The 14,320-nt window shown below is 33.8% G+C and overlaps 1 protein-coding gene and 1 non-coding gene across 9 annotated transcripts in view; one reads left to right on the forward strand and one right to left on the reverse strand.

The window, feature by feature from the left end:
* Window positions 1-14,320, forward strand: part of EPB41 (erythrocyte membrane protein band 4.1) — a 158,052-nt gene that overhangs the window by 93,023 nt on the left and 50,709 nt on the right. For all 8 annotated transcript variants that reach the window (XM_063104551.1, XM_063104543.1, XM_063104545.1 and 5 more), the window contains exons 8-11: window positions 35-122; window positions 2,839-2,991; window positions 5,248-5,345; window positions 7,320-7,492. In XM_063104551.1, coding sequence (XP_062960621.1) covers window positions 35-122; window positions 2,839-2,991; window positions 5,248-5,345; window positions 7,320-7,492 — 512 coding nt within the window. The remainder of the gene's footprint in view (window positions 1-34; window positions 123-2,838; window positions 2,992-5,247; window positions 5,346-7,319; window positions 7,493-14,320) is intronic.
* LOC134385296 (U6 spliceosomal RNA) lies at window positions 11,672-11,778 on the reverse strand. The gene has a single exon (XR_010024289.1). It is a non-coding gene; the product is annotated as a U6 spliceosomal RNA (small nuclear RNA).

Below are 14,320 nucleotides of genomic sequence, written 5' to 3' on the forward strand. Positions count from 1 at the left end.
TGACACCGAAAGACTTATTTTTATTCTATCAAAGGTCCATGACTCCAGCTCAAGCTGACTTGGAATTTCTTGAGAATGCCAAAAAGTTGTCCATGTATGGAGTTGATCTTCATAAAGCAAAGGTAATGATAACTTTGGCTTTTATTAATATGTGTGTATATGTATTATATGACACAGGTCTTTTATGCATGTATCATACCTGTGTCATATAATTCTTCTTACCAACATTTATCTGGGGTATTTAAAAACATTCAAAAGAGATAGTCATTCTTGTTAGAGTTTTAAGGATATCAATTGAATCAATCAAGTGTATCAATTGAATTGCTCCTTAGCAATTCCACCATCAGAATAAAGTTTTACATTTAATCCACTGTAAAGATCAAAAAATGTAACACCTAGAGAAAAAGAAATTATGTTTTACTAAAATGCAGTTACATTTGAAAATATAGAGTGGCAGCAAGACATGTTCACAGCCAACATCACCTAGGTTATCAGAATTACCTGGGGTGTTTATTAAACATGCAGATTTCTTACCTCTTCCCAGATTCACAGAATTGCTTTGGAGATGAGGCTCTAGAATCTTTAGATTTAATAAACATTCCAAATGATTCTAATTCATGCTTGAATCTGAGAACCATTGGCTTAGGGTAGTGTTACTCAGAGTCTGGTCTCTGAGCAGCATTAATCATCACCTAGGTACTTGTTAGAAATTCACATTTCAGGCTCCATCTCAGGCATTGAATCAGAAGCTCTAGGGGTGGAGTCCAGCAGTTGATTCTAATGTACACTGAATGCACCACTGGCTTATTTGAGAACCTTTGGTTTAGGGCATTGAAAACTTGAGGTTTAATCCTAGCTCTGCCTAATACAACCTAACAGAATGAATACTTAAGGTAAGTGAGTCCCTTGACTCCTCTCATCTTCAGCTACTAAAATGGCTGGGGAAATTGAGGAGAAAGGTTCAGGGGAATGATCTACAGCTCATTCACTTGAACTTAGATAAGATGCATGATGAGGAGACTCAAAACCATGTCCAATCAAGGAATAGGAATACTTAGCCTACAAAAGAGAAAGTTTTGGGAAGATGTAATAATCTGTTTTGATGTATTAAAGGAGTGATGTGTGAAGTAGAGATTTTACTATGGCTCCAGTATAAATCTAGAGATTAAAATGGAAACTATAGAGAAATACACTGTTCAGCTCAGTTTGACACATTGTCTAATAGCTGTTCAAAGATGGTATGGGCTACCTTAGTAGCTAGTGAGCCTCCTTATCACTGGAGGTATTCCAGGATAGGCAGAATAATCATTTGGTATGAATTTAGAAACGGACATTCAAGCACCTGGTGTATGATTGGAATAAAATGACCTTTTAGGGTTCTCCCAACCTGAATATCTGATAGTCTCTTTATTTAAATTCTGTTAATTCTAATAACCTTGCATGTTAGTGGTTTTTCTTAAGATGTTGCTCTGGATTGTTTTAGGCTGGGTACTGTAACTTCTATGAATCTCTAAAGTAGATAGTAGGAAGACAGAGACAATCTGACACATTTATGGATAAATTAGAAAATAATTGTTTCCTCATACCTGCTTTCTTGCTTAACATCTCCCACTCCTTAGAAAGGACTCATGCCTAAATAGGGCCATGCTTTCACCCCCAAAGTTGGATGTGTATATGTTATGATGAGACAGTAATATGCTTATTCTGTTTTGTAGTTGTGTCAGATAACTTTAATCATGGTCAAGTCAAAATAAGGATGACAAGATTAAGCCTCTTTTCCTTATAGCTCTTGTAGAACATAATCATTTATGAAGTAAGTAAATAGAAAACCAAGAAATTGAGAAATTAAAATAAAACTTTTTTCATAGAAGTATAAATAAATGAATGAATGAATGAATGAATGAATGAATAAATAAATAAATACAGTTGATGGTAGGAAGATTATTATATCAGATCAGGTGTGTTTCCAGAACTGAAATTCTTAGGTTTTTCTTCTCAATTCCTGCTAGAAGCTGGTGTCGATTCAGGAATGGATGAAGGAGTCAGGTGGCATATTCCTTTCCCAAACGTTGTGAAGCAAATTGTTTTTCCAAAGCATATTATTAAAAGAGAGATATAGTTGTGCCCACAGGCTTTAAAAACTTAAGTGGGCTTCTTCTGGGAAATTCTCAGTTACATAGTTATTGAATTAGAGGTATATATAATTTCTACTTTTCTATTACACTTATACATAATACGTGTAGGCACTAATATGTTTCTCTATACTCATTTTGGGGAAAAGAGTAGTCAAGAAGCATTTAACTCTGGGTTTTGATTATTTAGCTAAACAAATAGTCATCTGTAAGATTAACTCAGGGTAAATTGACTTTCCTTGAATTACAGACATAGATAATTAATATTATGTATTTAATTTTTTAAAATTCCTTTAATGAAGAGGCATGTAAATATGACTTCACTTTACCTTAATATTCTCTTGGCCTAGCGATAATATTTATAATTTAATAGACTAAACATCAATTATTATAAAAATCTGAGATTCTCTTATACAGTAATAGAGTCAACTCCTATATTTAACATGATTTCTGGTGGGATTACCACTTTATCATTAAAAAGCAAGAACTATAATTGTGCATATATATTTGGTAGTATACATTGCCCTAAGTCCTGGCCTCCAGGAAGTCATTTTGCTGATTTAAACATAACAGTCCCATGGATTATGATCATTTTATGCTTTGGAACTGTTTTTGGCTGTTGATATCTTTAGATTATCTAATAATAGTCAACAGTGTGTTTGAACACATTGCTCAAGACTGAAATGCCAACACTTTTCTTTTTCAGGACTTGGAGGGAGTGGATATCATCCTAGGTGTCTGCTCTAGTGGCCTTCTTGTTTACAAAGATAAGCTGAGAATTAACCGCTTTCCTTGGCCCAAAGTGCTGAAGATTTCTTACAAACGTAGCAGCTTTTTCATCAAGATTCGACCTGGAGAGGTACAGAATTCATGTTTCTTTCCTCCCGAACCAGAGATCTTGTTTAAAACATCTCTTCATTCCTGTTTTTCATCTAAGAGGTCTCTGTATAGCTCATTATTGAGGCGCTGATAATTATGTTTTCTAAATTGATCAGTCCTGTGATTCTTCTTCTCTTCCTTACTATTGGTCTTCTGGACATTTCTCTTTCTGTAAGGAAGTATTCCATTACAAAAAGTGAAATTTGGATTGATAAATTTGTTCCTTGTTTACTCCAGGCAAAGACATGATGGAAAAATATTTTAAAATTGAGTAGCATGAGATTTTAAAATTATTTGTGGGGCACATTACTCATGTTTTGCACCACTAATTCTTACCTTGTATAATTTAAATTTGTATGCATAGCTTCTAGTGGTTACTGAGAATGTGTTCTAGGGTCAAGTTCTAGATTTTAAATAGAGTTAGATATTCAACTTTGTACCAGATAACTCAGTTATTAGTTGGTGGTCAAGTTTCAGAATATTTAACTTTAATATTTCAGAAGTTTAACTTTTATGTTGAAGAGCCATCATGGTACAGAAGACAATTAAGTAGGACTTAATTTCTTTTTTTAAAGTTCTAGCTCCTTCTCTACCACTGACTAAGCAAAAGACCCTAGACAAATCTAAGGCTCAGCTTCCTTACCATTCAAGCAGGATACTCCTCTATGACAGTTGACTTGAAAATCAGTTGAGGTGACAGTTGTAAAAGCTCTACATAGGAAAGGACCATACTAATATTAGGTGGCTTTTTCTGTGTATATATCACCATCTGCTGGTGAAAACAGCTCGTTATTTCAGTCTGGAAATTCTGGATGTGCAGCCTTAAAAATCTTGTTATAGGGATTATCTTTGAAGCATTTATTCTGTACCATAATTATTTACCTGTGCCTAGCACAGAGCAATCCGTGTCTTCCCTCAAAGTTTCAAATCCAAGAATCATTCAGTCAACAAATATTTAATGAGGGCATTCCCTGTGTCAGGCACAATTCTAGGGGCTAGGAATATAATAGTGAATAAAAAAGTCCTATCCCTCAACAATCTTACATTTTAATGTGGAAAGGTAGGAAAAAAAAAAAAATATATGCACACACACAAATATTAATAAATATAAATGTCAACTATATTTTACATATATATTATATGCATATATTGTAACAGTAGGATTTTGAGAAGTGGAGTGTTATGACTACAGAAGATGATTTAGAAGTAGCATGGTGTAGTGGAGAGGATGAGATTCTCGTTCTGCCATTTCATAGCTGTGAGACTGAGCAAATAACTTCTCTTGCCTGTTTCTTTGTGTGTAAAAATATAGATACTATTAATCATAGTGTTATTGGCAATAACAGGCACTCAAAATAAATGTCAGTTTCTTTTCCATCTTACAAAGTATGCTTACAGTAAAAACAAAGAGGCAAGAAGCCAACAGGACAGTGTTTCTAGTAGCCCTGGCGGGATATGTTTTCCTTCAGTCAAAGAGATATCAAAATAAATGATCAATCAAAGGAAAAAAAGAGAAAACATTTAATAATTAAAGAATCTGGGGAATAAGTTCAAGAGATCTATTGTACAAAATGGTGACTACAGTTAAAATAGAAAGAGTGCTAAGATAGATTTTAAGTGTTCTTACCACAAATAATGATAAGTGTGTGAGGTGATGCATATGTTAATTAGTTCAATTTAGCCATTCTACAGTGTGTACATATTTCCAAACATGTTGTACATGATGAATATGTACAATTTTTATTTGTCAATTTAAAAATTAATTTTTTTAAAAAGACACTAGTTTGCACCAAAATCTTTAGCTTTTATTGCTAATTACTATTGCATAATAACATTCACTGACTGGAGGAATCACCATTCCCTAACCGTTGAGTAGTCTAGTGTTCCAAACACAGGTAGTGACTAAGGAAAAGCAGTTTCTGGACAATCAAAAGTTGACTTAATTATGTCTCAGAAAAATGCACGGTGTATGTGTGTGTGTTTTCTGAACAAAAATAAGATGCATAAATACTATAAGATGCACCCCCTGGTTTCCTTGCTTTGGAAAAAGCCACTCTCAATGAGCAAGTTTATTTTGATAAGTAAGAAAAAAATTTCAAATGATGTTTTGTGCCCTTAAATTGGTAACATTCTTTTTATTTACAATGGCCTCTTCTGTAGCACCATATTTCTCTGCTACTGTATCACTGCAGTTGAATAATACTTCATGTTACATATTTATTTATGTTTTTATTAGCAAGAGCAGTATGAAAGTACTATCGGATTCAAACTTCCCAGTTACCGAGCAGCTAAGAAATTATGGAAAGTCTGTGTAGAGCATCACACATTTTTCAGGTATTGTTCTCACTTAAGTACTTTTCAAGGAGAAATAATTTATGCATGTTTCTATTTTAAGCCTGCTATTGAAATTCCTCTCTTTGTATGACTGGCACTCTTCTGTTTAGCTCAGGTGAGATCATCCTAAGCAAGGTAAAATAAATCCAGTTCTTCCTTTTTGGGTTAGAAAGCATGCCTCAACATTTCCCAAAACATCTTTCAGTGTATGTTAGTAGGAGGAGAAAAGTGAGGAGTAGGCACCTGTATTTACTAGGGGCTCTGATTGCCCTTACTGTAGCTAAAGTCAGTTCTATTAAGGAGAGGTACCTCACTTTCCTCCACATAGAATTTCTCTAAGCAGTGCTTAACTACTTTTTGTGGGGCTTTTGTACTGGTATGTTGGCTCCAATCAACCCCAAAAAGGGAGCAGCACACAGAGCCATCTTTGAAGCCCAATGAATTAGGATAATCAGAAGACAGAAGAAAGTTTCATTTCCTCTGCTTTTCAAGAGGCCACATTATTCATTTACCAAGCATTTCTGTGTGCTTATCCTTTGTGTAGGCACTGTACTAGGCATTGGGAAGATACCACAAGTAAGAAAATTTCTTTATTATGGAAAATTTTATACATAGCAACAGTATAATGAACTCTCCTTGTACTTTTCCCCCAGCTTCAATAATTACCTCCCCGAGGCCAATCTCATTTCATCTGTATCCCCTCCCTTTCCTTCCCCCTACTTCCCAGATTATTTTGAAGCAAATTCCAGGCCTCATGTCATTTCATTATAAATAAGCTTGACTCTTTATGAATGCTGTCTCTCTCTCTCCCTCCCCCACCCTTCTCTCTCTCTCACCCCCACCCTGGTATCTTTTCCTTCTGTTTGTATTTTCGTATCATACTCAGCACTATAGCACAATGGACAGGAAGAAAAGGAAAATAATATTTCAATTCACATTTCAAAATCAAACATGAGAATATACTTTACACCAATTAAGGAATCTTTATTACTGGCATTAACACATTTCTTTATGCTTTCATCATCCTCCTATTTAAAATCAAACCAAGAAAGTAGGGTTTTAAAAAAGGGCAAGGAAGAGTGATTTTGATGTTTAATAGCTATGGTATAGTTTCATCTGCAGCCAATGTATTTACTTGTAGTATGGCATATTTAACTCCATTGCATCAAAATAAGAGAATATATTAAAATGTAATACTCCCTTACATAAAAGTTCCCAAGATGAAAAAATACTCTCTTTTTGGTAGTATTTCATATAGCAATTTATGTATTTATTCAACAAACATTTATTGGGTGCCAAATTCATGCTAGGCACTATACTAGAAGTAAAAACACAAGGATGAATAAATCATGGTCTTTATTCTTTACCTTAGAGAATTTGCACTCTCATGGGGAGACCAGCACATAGTTTCAATGTAGTGTAGTAAATGTCGTCACAAAAGAGTGCACAGGTTACTGCATAGAAGAAGATGGAGTTTCCAGCTGAGTTGAAAATATGCCAAATAACCTATTAAATAGGTTACCAAGCATTAATTGAGTTTGGAGTTCATTTGACAAAACTACCATTCTAGTAAAGTAGAAAAAAAATCTCTGGTCCTGTTTCCAGCCACTCTTTTAACAGCTGTGTGACATTAATAAAGTAACTTCTTTTTTCAGGTTCAGTTTCCTATATCTATAAAATGGTAAAAGCATTACAGGAATGTAGTGAAAATATTGCAGTGCTATTAAAGCATTTTGATAGCCTTAATGCCCTATCTATAGAGATATAAGATATTATAGGTCTCAACTGAATTATAGTGGCTGTTTTAAGAAAGGACAGAACTAAAATAATGATTGCTTGATTCAACATCTCTTAGTATAACTATAAGGAAACATGAGAATTGCAAAACATTTTTTATTCTTGATTTTGTTTTTAGTCTTACAGTCTTAGAATAATGTGATAATGTATATATGATTATTATGATTTTTTCCCCAGACTGACATCTACAGACACCATTCCCAAAAGCAAATTTCTTGCACTGGGATCCAAATTTCGATACAGTGGCCGGACTCAAGCTCAAACCAGGCAAGCTAGTGCTCTAATTGACAGGCCTGCCCCACACTTTGAGCGTACAGCAAGCAAACGGGCATCCCGGAGCCTTGATGGAGGTTTGTATTGAATTTTAATGGTTTCTTGTGACTCTGATTCATTAGGGAGAGATGAAGGAAGTACAGTTATCTATAAGAGAACCAAATTAAAGAATCTCAGTGGTAAAATGAAAGGGATATTACTAATTGTCTAATTAAGTGAAGTCATCTTTAAAGGAGACCTGAGGTTCAGAAGAGTAGTGACTAGATCAGGGTTACACTGCTAGATAGAATACCACTATAATTAGAATTATAAATCTAAATCTATCAGAATCTCTATCACAGAGTGAAAACTAATTTAGTTTGCTGAACTAAAGCCCTTTTAACCATTTTTAAATAGTTTTTTTTCTAGTAGGATAGAAAAAAAGGTTCTGCCTCACTACAGCAATCATTTTAAGTTTAGATCAATTTGTCATGTAACAATTATAGACAGAAAAAGCAATCCCATTATTGGAGTTTCCAAATGTTGTTTAAATAAAATAGGGAAGAAATAAATTTCATGATTATATATACTGACAGAAGTTCTGTCTGAATTTATGTATTGTGGCTGGATTTTCTGTTCTAAGTTTAGTCTCAAGCATTTGAGACCATTATGAAATGAAGTAATAAGCTACATTTGGTTCCTTATGCCACTATAAAAAAAAGGATGGATAATAAATAAAAGTTCAGAAGATAGTAACCAAAATAAGGTGTTATTGATTACATTTTTTAAGGACTTACCATTACACAACCCTATGCTATCTACTGTAAAAGCAAGGTATACATTATTATGTGTATATATATTATGGAGGTTAAATATTTGGGTTCTGGAATCACACAGACTTGGTTCCAGTCTCAATCCAGCATTTATGAACTGTGTTCTTAGGCAAGTTACTTAATTTCTCTGTGTCTCAGTTTTCTCATTCATAAAATGAAGATAGTGATAATATCATACTGTTTAAAGAGTTTTCACGAGGAATAAATGAAATGATGTATGTATGGTGCTTAGCACATGGCCGGCACAAGTTCCCCCCCAAATGTTAGCTATCATTAAGATATTATTATTCTGGCTGCAGCATTATTATTTTGTTTTGTATCATCCAGAACTATCCATACTGCTATATTCTGGTTTGTTGATATATGTAGACCTTCTCATGAAGTATGTAGATCATCCTACAGCAGCTATAGGTACCATTTGGAAATTCTCTACTAATTCAGCAAGTATTCCTTTCCATGGTATGAGGAAATTTTGCAATAGAATATAAGGAGATTCTCCTTCTATTGTTCCTGTCTGTTTCATAGTTTAGTCATCTCTTGTACTAGGTGCAGGGGATATTATAATATTCATCATAGTGGAAAAAAAAACAGGACATATGGGAGCATATATCAGAAGCATCTAACTCAGTTTAGAGGAATCAGGAATGGATCAGCCACACATGGAAAAGAGATCACCCAGACAGTAGGAATTTTATGCTTCCATTCTGTGAGTCATGCTTCTTTTTTTGGTGTTTCTCTACTCTCCTGAGTTTAAAAGGGCTGTTATAATAATAACAGTACAAGGCATATTGCATGCTTTGTCTGAGTTAATCTTCATGACAACACTATAAATTAGGCTCAGAGATTAAATAACTTTTCTTAAGTTATGACAGCTGGTAATTGGATATTAGGATTGGAATTCAGGTTGCTTTAACTCTAGAACTGATTTTCTTTCAGATACTTACTCATTTATTACTTTGCTCAACAATTTACCTTCTACTTTCTGTGTGTCAGGTATTTTTCTATTTACTGGAGAAAGAACTGTGAATACACATACATGGTTTCTACCTTCATGGAGCTTACATTCAATGGGTGGAAACAGAAAAGAACAAAAGATAGTTTTAGATAGTGATAAAAGTGGTATGAAGAAGATAAAACAGAGTAATAGGATAGAGAGTATCTGGGGATGGGGGAAATAGAGGAGCTATTTCAGATTGGGTGGTCCAGCATAAATTTAGAAGTTTCCTCTGAGGAGCTTCATTTGAGCTAAGACTTGAACTATGGAAAGGAACCAGCCATCCCAAAATCTGGGGGAAGAGAGCATTCTGGAAGAGGGAGTTACAAATACCAAGTCCTGAAGGTAGGAATGAACTTGGCATGTGTCTAGATCAGTACTGTCACACAGAACTTTCTGTGCTGATGGAAATCTATTTTGTGATGCCCAGTTCAGTAGCCAATAGCTATATGTGGCCATTCAGAACTTGAAATGTGACTATGTAACTGAGGAACTGAATTCGAATTTAATTTTAATAGTCACATGTGGCTAGTAGCTCCCATATTGGACAGCACAGGTCTAGATCCTAGTAAATGAAGGAGAGAGGAATACAAAATGAGTGAGGTCAAAGAAGTAAGCAGGGACCAGATTGTGTAGGACCTTGTAGACCACAGTATGGAGTTTAGATTTTATTTTAATTGCACTGGGAAGCTGTTAGAGGGAGCAGTGTAATCTGACTTCCATTTTTATAAGCTCATTCTGACTGCTGGGTGTATACTCCACTGATGTGAGAGTAAAAGCAGAAACAAGATGAAGGCTGTTGCAGGATCCAGGTAAGAGATGATGACAGCTTGGACTTGAGTATTAGCAACAAAGACAGTGAAAAGTGGTCAGGGATACCTTTAGGAGGTAGGGCTGACAGAATTGCTGATAGGAAGGAAAAGAAAATCAAGTTTTATTCCTAGGCTTGATCACTGAGTGGAATGGGAAAGTCGGAGAGGAACAGAGTTGGGGATGCAGAAAATCAAGGAATCAAAACTTCTGACTTGGATATGTTAAGTTTGAAGGTCTTCATGTCTTTGCCATATTCATATCAGGTATCTCCTTCCTTGTCCAATAAATCACCTACCTCCAGTTTACCTTAGGTGTGGAGAACTATTTTTTTAATCCTCATTTTTCAGGTGAGAAAACAGGTTGAAAAGTTGTGACACGTTCAACATCTCACAGAAAGTAAGTTGCAAAGTTAGAACAAAAATCTAGGTCTATCTCATAGCATATTCCATGTCTTTTCGCATTAAATGGAGTTTCATAGTTATGCCTGATACATTGCTTCTTCCTGATAGTAAAATCAACCAGATTCAAGTGTTAACGAGCTTTGGTACCTTGAACAAGTTAGAAAGCTTTACTTATAGAAATCATATCTTGTCAGCCTCTATTTTTCTAGTTGTGGAAAACTCACAGTTCAAGACTTTGAAAAATCTTGATGTGTCTTGATGTCTCAAAATATTGATTAATACTGACCAGTTAGTATTAAATTATACATTGTGTTCCTAGTGAAAAAAATCTCCAAAAATTTGCCTTCAAAATGCTGTAACAATGCTTGAGATTCCCAAATCTAGAAAAGTAATTTGTCAAAGTTAACACAGTTTGTTAGTACAAACTTAGGACAATCTACATTTTCCGGTGCCTAGATCAATCCTTTTTTTCCTTGATATGTTCCATGATGCCTCCTTTCTATCTTTATATTTTGAGAATTTTTTAAAGATGCATGATCTTTTTTGGGGTGGGGGAGGGGAGACAACTGGCTGAACCACTGACCTTAAGTTCTGGGTTTTTTTGTTGTTGTTTTTGGCAGCTAGCTGGTAAGGAGATCCAAACCTTTGACCTTGGTGTTATCAGCAACATGCTGTAACCAAGTGAGCTAACCAGCCTGCCCTAAGATGCATGATCTTAACTGGTCCTGGTAATTATCACATTATTTGTTACACTATAAGTACTTGATAAGTATTAAAAATGAGGTGAGGGCTGGCTGGTTAGCTCAGTTGGTTAGAATGAGGTGTTACAACACCAAGGTCAAGGGTTTGAATCCCCATACCAGCCAGCTGCCAGAAAAGAAGAGAAAGAAAAAAAAAAGATGATTGTTTTTCCTATTTAGTTGAATGTGCACAGAATTTTATGTCTCAGACTTCTTTTTTCTTTCTTTCTTTTTTTTTTTTTTTTGCTGCTATGACATTTTTTTAAAATTTATTTTTAATTGTCCATATTTGTGGGGTACAGTGTGTCGTTGTTTCAATACATGAATATATTGTGCAATGATTCACTTAGGGTAGATAGCGTATTCATTATCTAAATATTTACCTTTTCTATGTGGTGATTACATTCAAGATCATTATACAATATATTATTATCTATAGTCAGCCTAGAACACCAGAACTTATTCTTCCTATCTACCTGTAACTTTGTACTTATTAAAAAATATGGAATGCCTCATGAGTTTGCGTGTCATCCTTGCACAGGAGCCATGCTAATCTTCTCTGTATCATTCCAATTTAAGTATATGTGCTGCCGAAACAAGCACTGTCCCAGACTTCCTATGTCACATTTTAAATGCATTAAAAGTTCCTAATACAACTGTCATCCTTCCCTTTAACTTCCTCTACTTAGGAGAAGAGTAGATTTAAAGAAAAAATTTTTTCCCAGATCTTTACTCCAATCCTGATGTTTAATGAAATTGAGTATCTTTTCATAGTTTATATGCAATTTGCATATTATCGTTTCTGAAGTCCTTGTTCAGATCTTTTGCTTGTGTTTCTGTCAGGTTATCTGTCTTACTAATTTGTTGGAGTTTTTTAAAAATTACATTCTGGATATGAATCTTTTGTCATCTATATATGTTGCAAATATATTCTCCCACTATGTGGCATTCTTTTTTCTTCTGTTAATGATGTCTTTTGATGACCAGAAGTTCTAATGTTTAACTTAGTGCAATTTATTAATTTTTTCCTTTATCACGAGGAATTTTTGTGTCCCGTTTAAGAAATCTTTCCCTACCCATGGTCATGAGGATATTCTTCAATGTTTTCTTCTAAAATCCTTATTGTTTGCCTTTCATATTTAGATTAATAGTCCATCTGGAATTTATTTTTATGTGGGAAATATTTTAATAGGTCATAATTAATTTGTTTTTCATATATATATTGAGTTGACTCAGCACTATATACTGAAAATGCCATTCTTTCTCCATTTCATTCCAGTGTCACTCACCTTAGTTATATAAATCAAGTGACCATAAATTTGTAACTTTATTCCTGGTCTCTCTAATCTGTTATATTTATCTCTTCGCTTATCCTTATGCCAATACCACAGTCTGAACTGTTCTATCTTTATAATAAATCTTTATCTAATATGCAAGTTCTCCAACTATATTATTTTTCTTTAAAATTGTCTTGGCTATTCTTGGCCCTTGACATTTTCTTGTGTATTTTAGAATCAGATTTTTAACTTCTACCAAAAAAGTCTTAGGAGTTTCATTGGGATTAAGTTGACTATATAGATCAATTTGGAGAGAATCAATATTATTATATTATTGAGTTTTCCAATCCACGAACATGATATATCTCTCCTCTTATTTGGGTCTTTTAAAATTTATCTCAATAATGTTTTATTATTTTTGGCATAGAAAGCTTGTGCATCTTTCATTAGATTTATTCTTAGGTATTGGATGTATTTTGCTGTTTTAAATGGTGTCTTTAAAAATTTTTATTTTCTCTTTGTTTCGGTACATAGAAATACAATTGATTTTTCTAGTTGACCTTGTATTCAGTGACCTTATCAAAATCCCTTATTAAATTTAATGGTTTATCTGTGGATTATTTGGGGTACACACTAATGTGTGCCCAATATCAACCAAAAATAATGATAGTTGTATCTCCTCCCCAACTCATACTTTTAATTTCTTTAGTTGCTTTTTTGCTAGTGAGGACATTCAAGGTAATGCTGAATAAAAATGTTATTAATTAGTATCCTTATCTCCCAATCTCAAGAAAAACTTCAATATTTTATAATTAAGTATGATATTTGCTCTAGGTTTTGTGTAGTTACCCTTTATCAGATAAGGAAGTTTTCTTTTATTCGTAGTTTCCTAAAAATTTTTATCATGAATTAGTTTTGACTTATCAAATGCTTTTTACTTCATCATTTGATATAATAATATGGTTTTTCTCCTTTTTATATTATGTGGAGGATTTCTTTGATTGATTTAATTTTTAAACCAACTAAGCATTCTTGGAGTAAACCCAATTTGGTCATTTTATGTTTTTCTTTTTATATAATTTTAGGATTTTTGCAACTATTTTTCATAAGAGTGGTGTGCTCCTATAATTTACCTTTCTTGTAATGTTGTGGACAGGTTTTAGTATCAAGTTTATGCTGGCCTCATAAAATAAGTTGAGAAGGGTCTCTTTCTTCTGTCCTCTGGAAGAATTATTCTTACTAGTCTTCCTAGAGATCTTTGAATTTTATTAATTTTTTTCAAAGAATCAATTTTGGTTTTATTGTTTTTCGTATTGCATACTTTTTCATTAATTCATGCCAGCTCATGTCTTTATTATTTTCTTTACACTTTTATTGAGCTGTTCTTTTCTAATGTCTTGAAATGAACACCCATTGATATTTATTATTTCTTACAACCTAACCTTAGAATTTAAGTGACTTGCCGAAGGCCACTACTTAGGACAGAAGTAAAATCTAGGATTCTCCCAGATCCATGCTTTTTATTCTTCATGATGATGACTTATTTTTTGTAGAGGGGGGAGAATAAAAGTTGTTAAAAGCATTGAGCACTTAGTATTTACAGGCACTGTTCTAAGCATTTTACATATCTTTTAAGCATCTGAATTGGATATAAACTGAACAGGACAATTTTTTTGTAGTTCTGTTTTCAATTTTTTTTTTTCTTCTCTGTGCGCTGTCTTCTCAGTATAAGAACTAGAAACTGGAAATATGTCTATGGAACTATTTTCCCCTGCTTTTCCTAGATCTTTCTTCATCTTCCTTAAAAGAGAGACTTTCCCCATTAGTTTCCCCTCCCATTTAAAAAAAATTAATATAATCCTCTAAGT

Source organism: Cynocephalus volans, chromosome 8 (genome assembly GCF_027409185.1).
Source record: "Cynocephalus volans isolate mCynVol1 chromosome 8, mCynVol1.pri, whole genome shotgun sequence".
In the NCBI taxonomy this organism is placed as follows: Eukaryota; Metazoa; Chordata; class Mammalia; order Dermoptera; family Cynocephalidae; genus Cynocephalus; species Cynocephalus volans.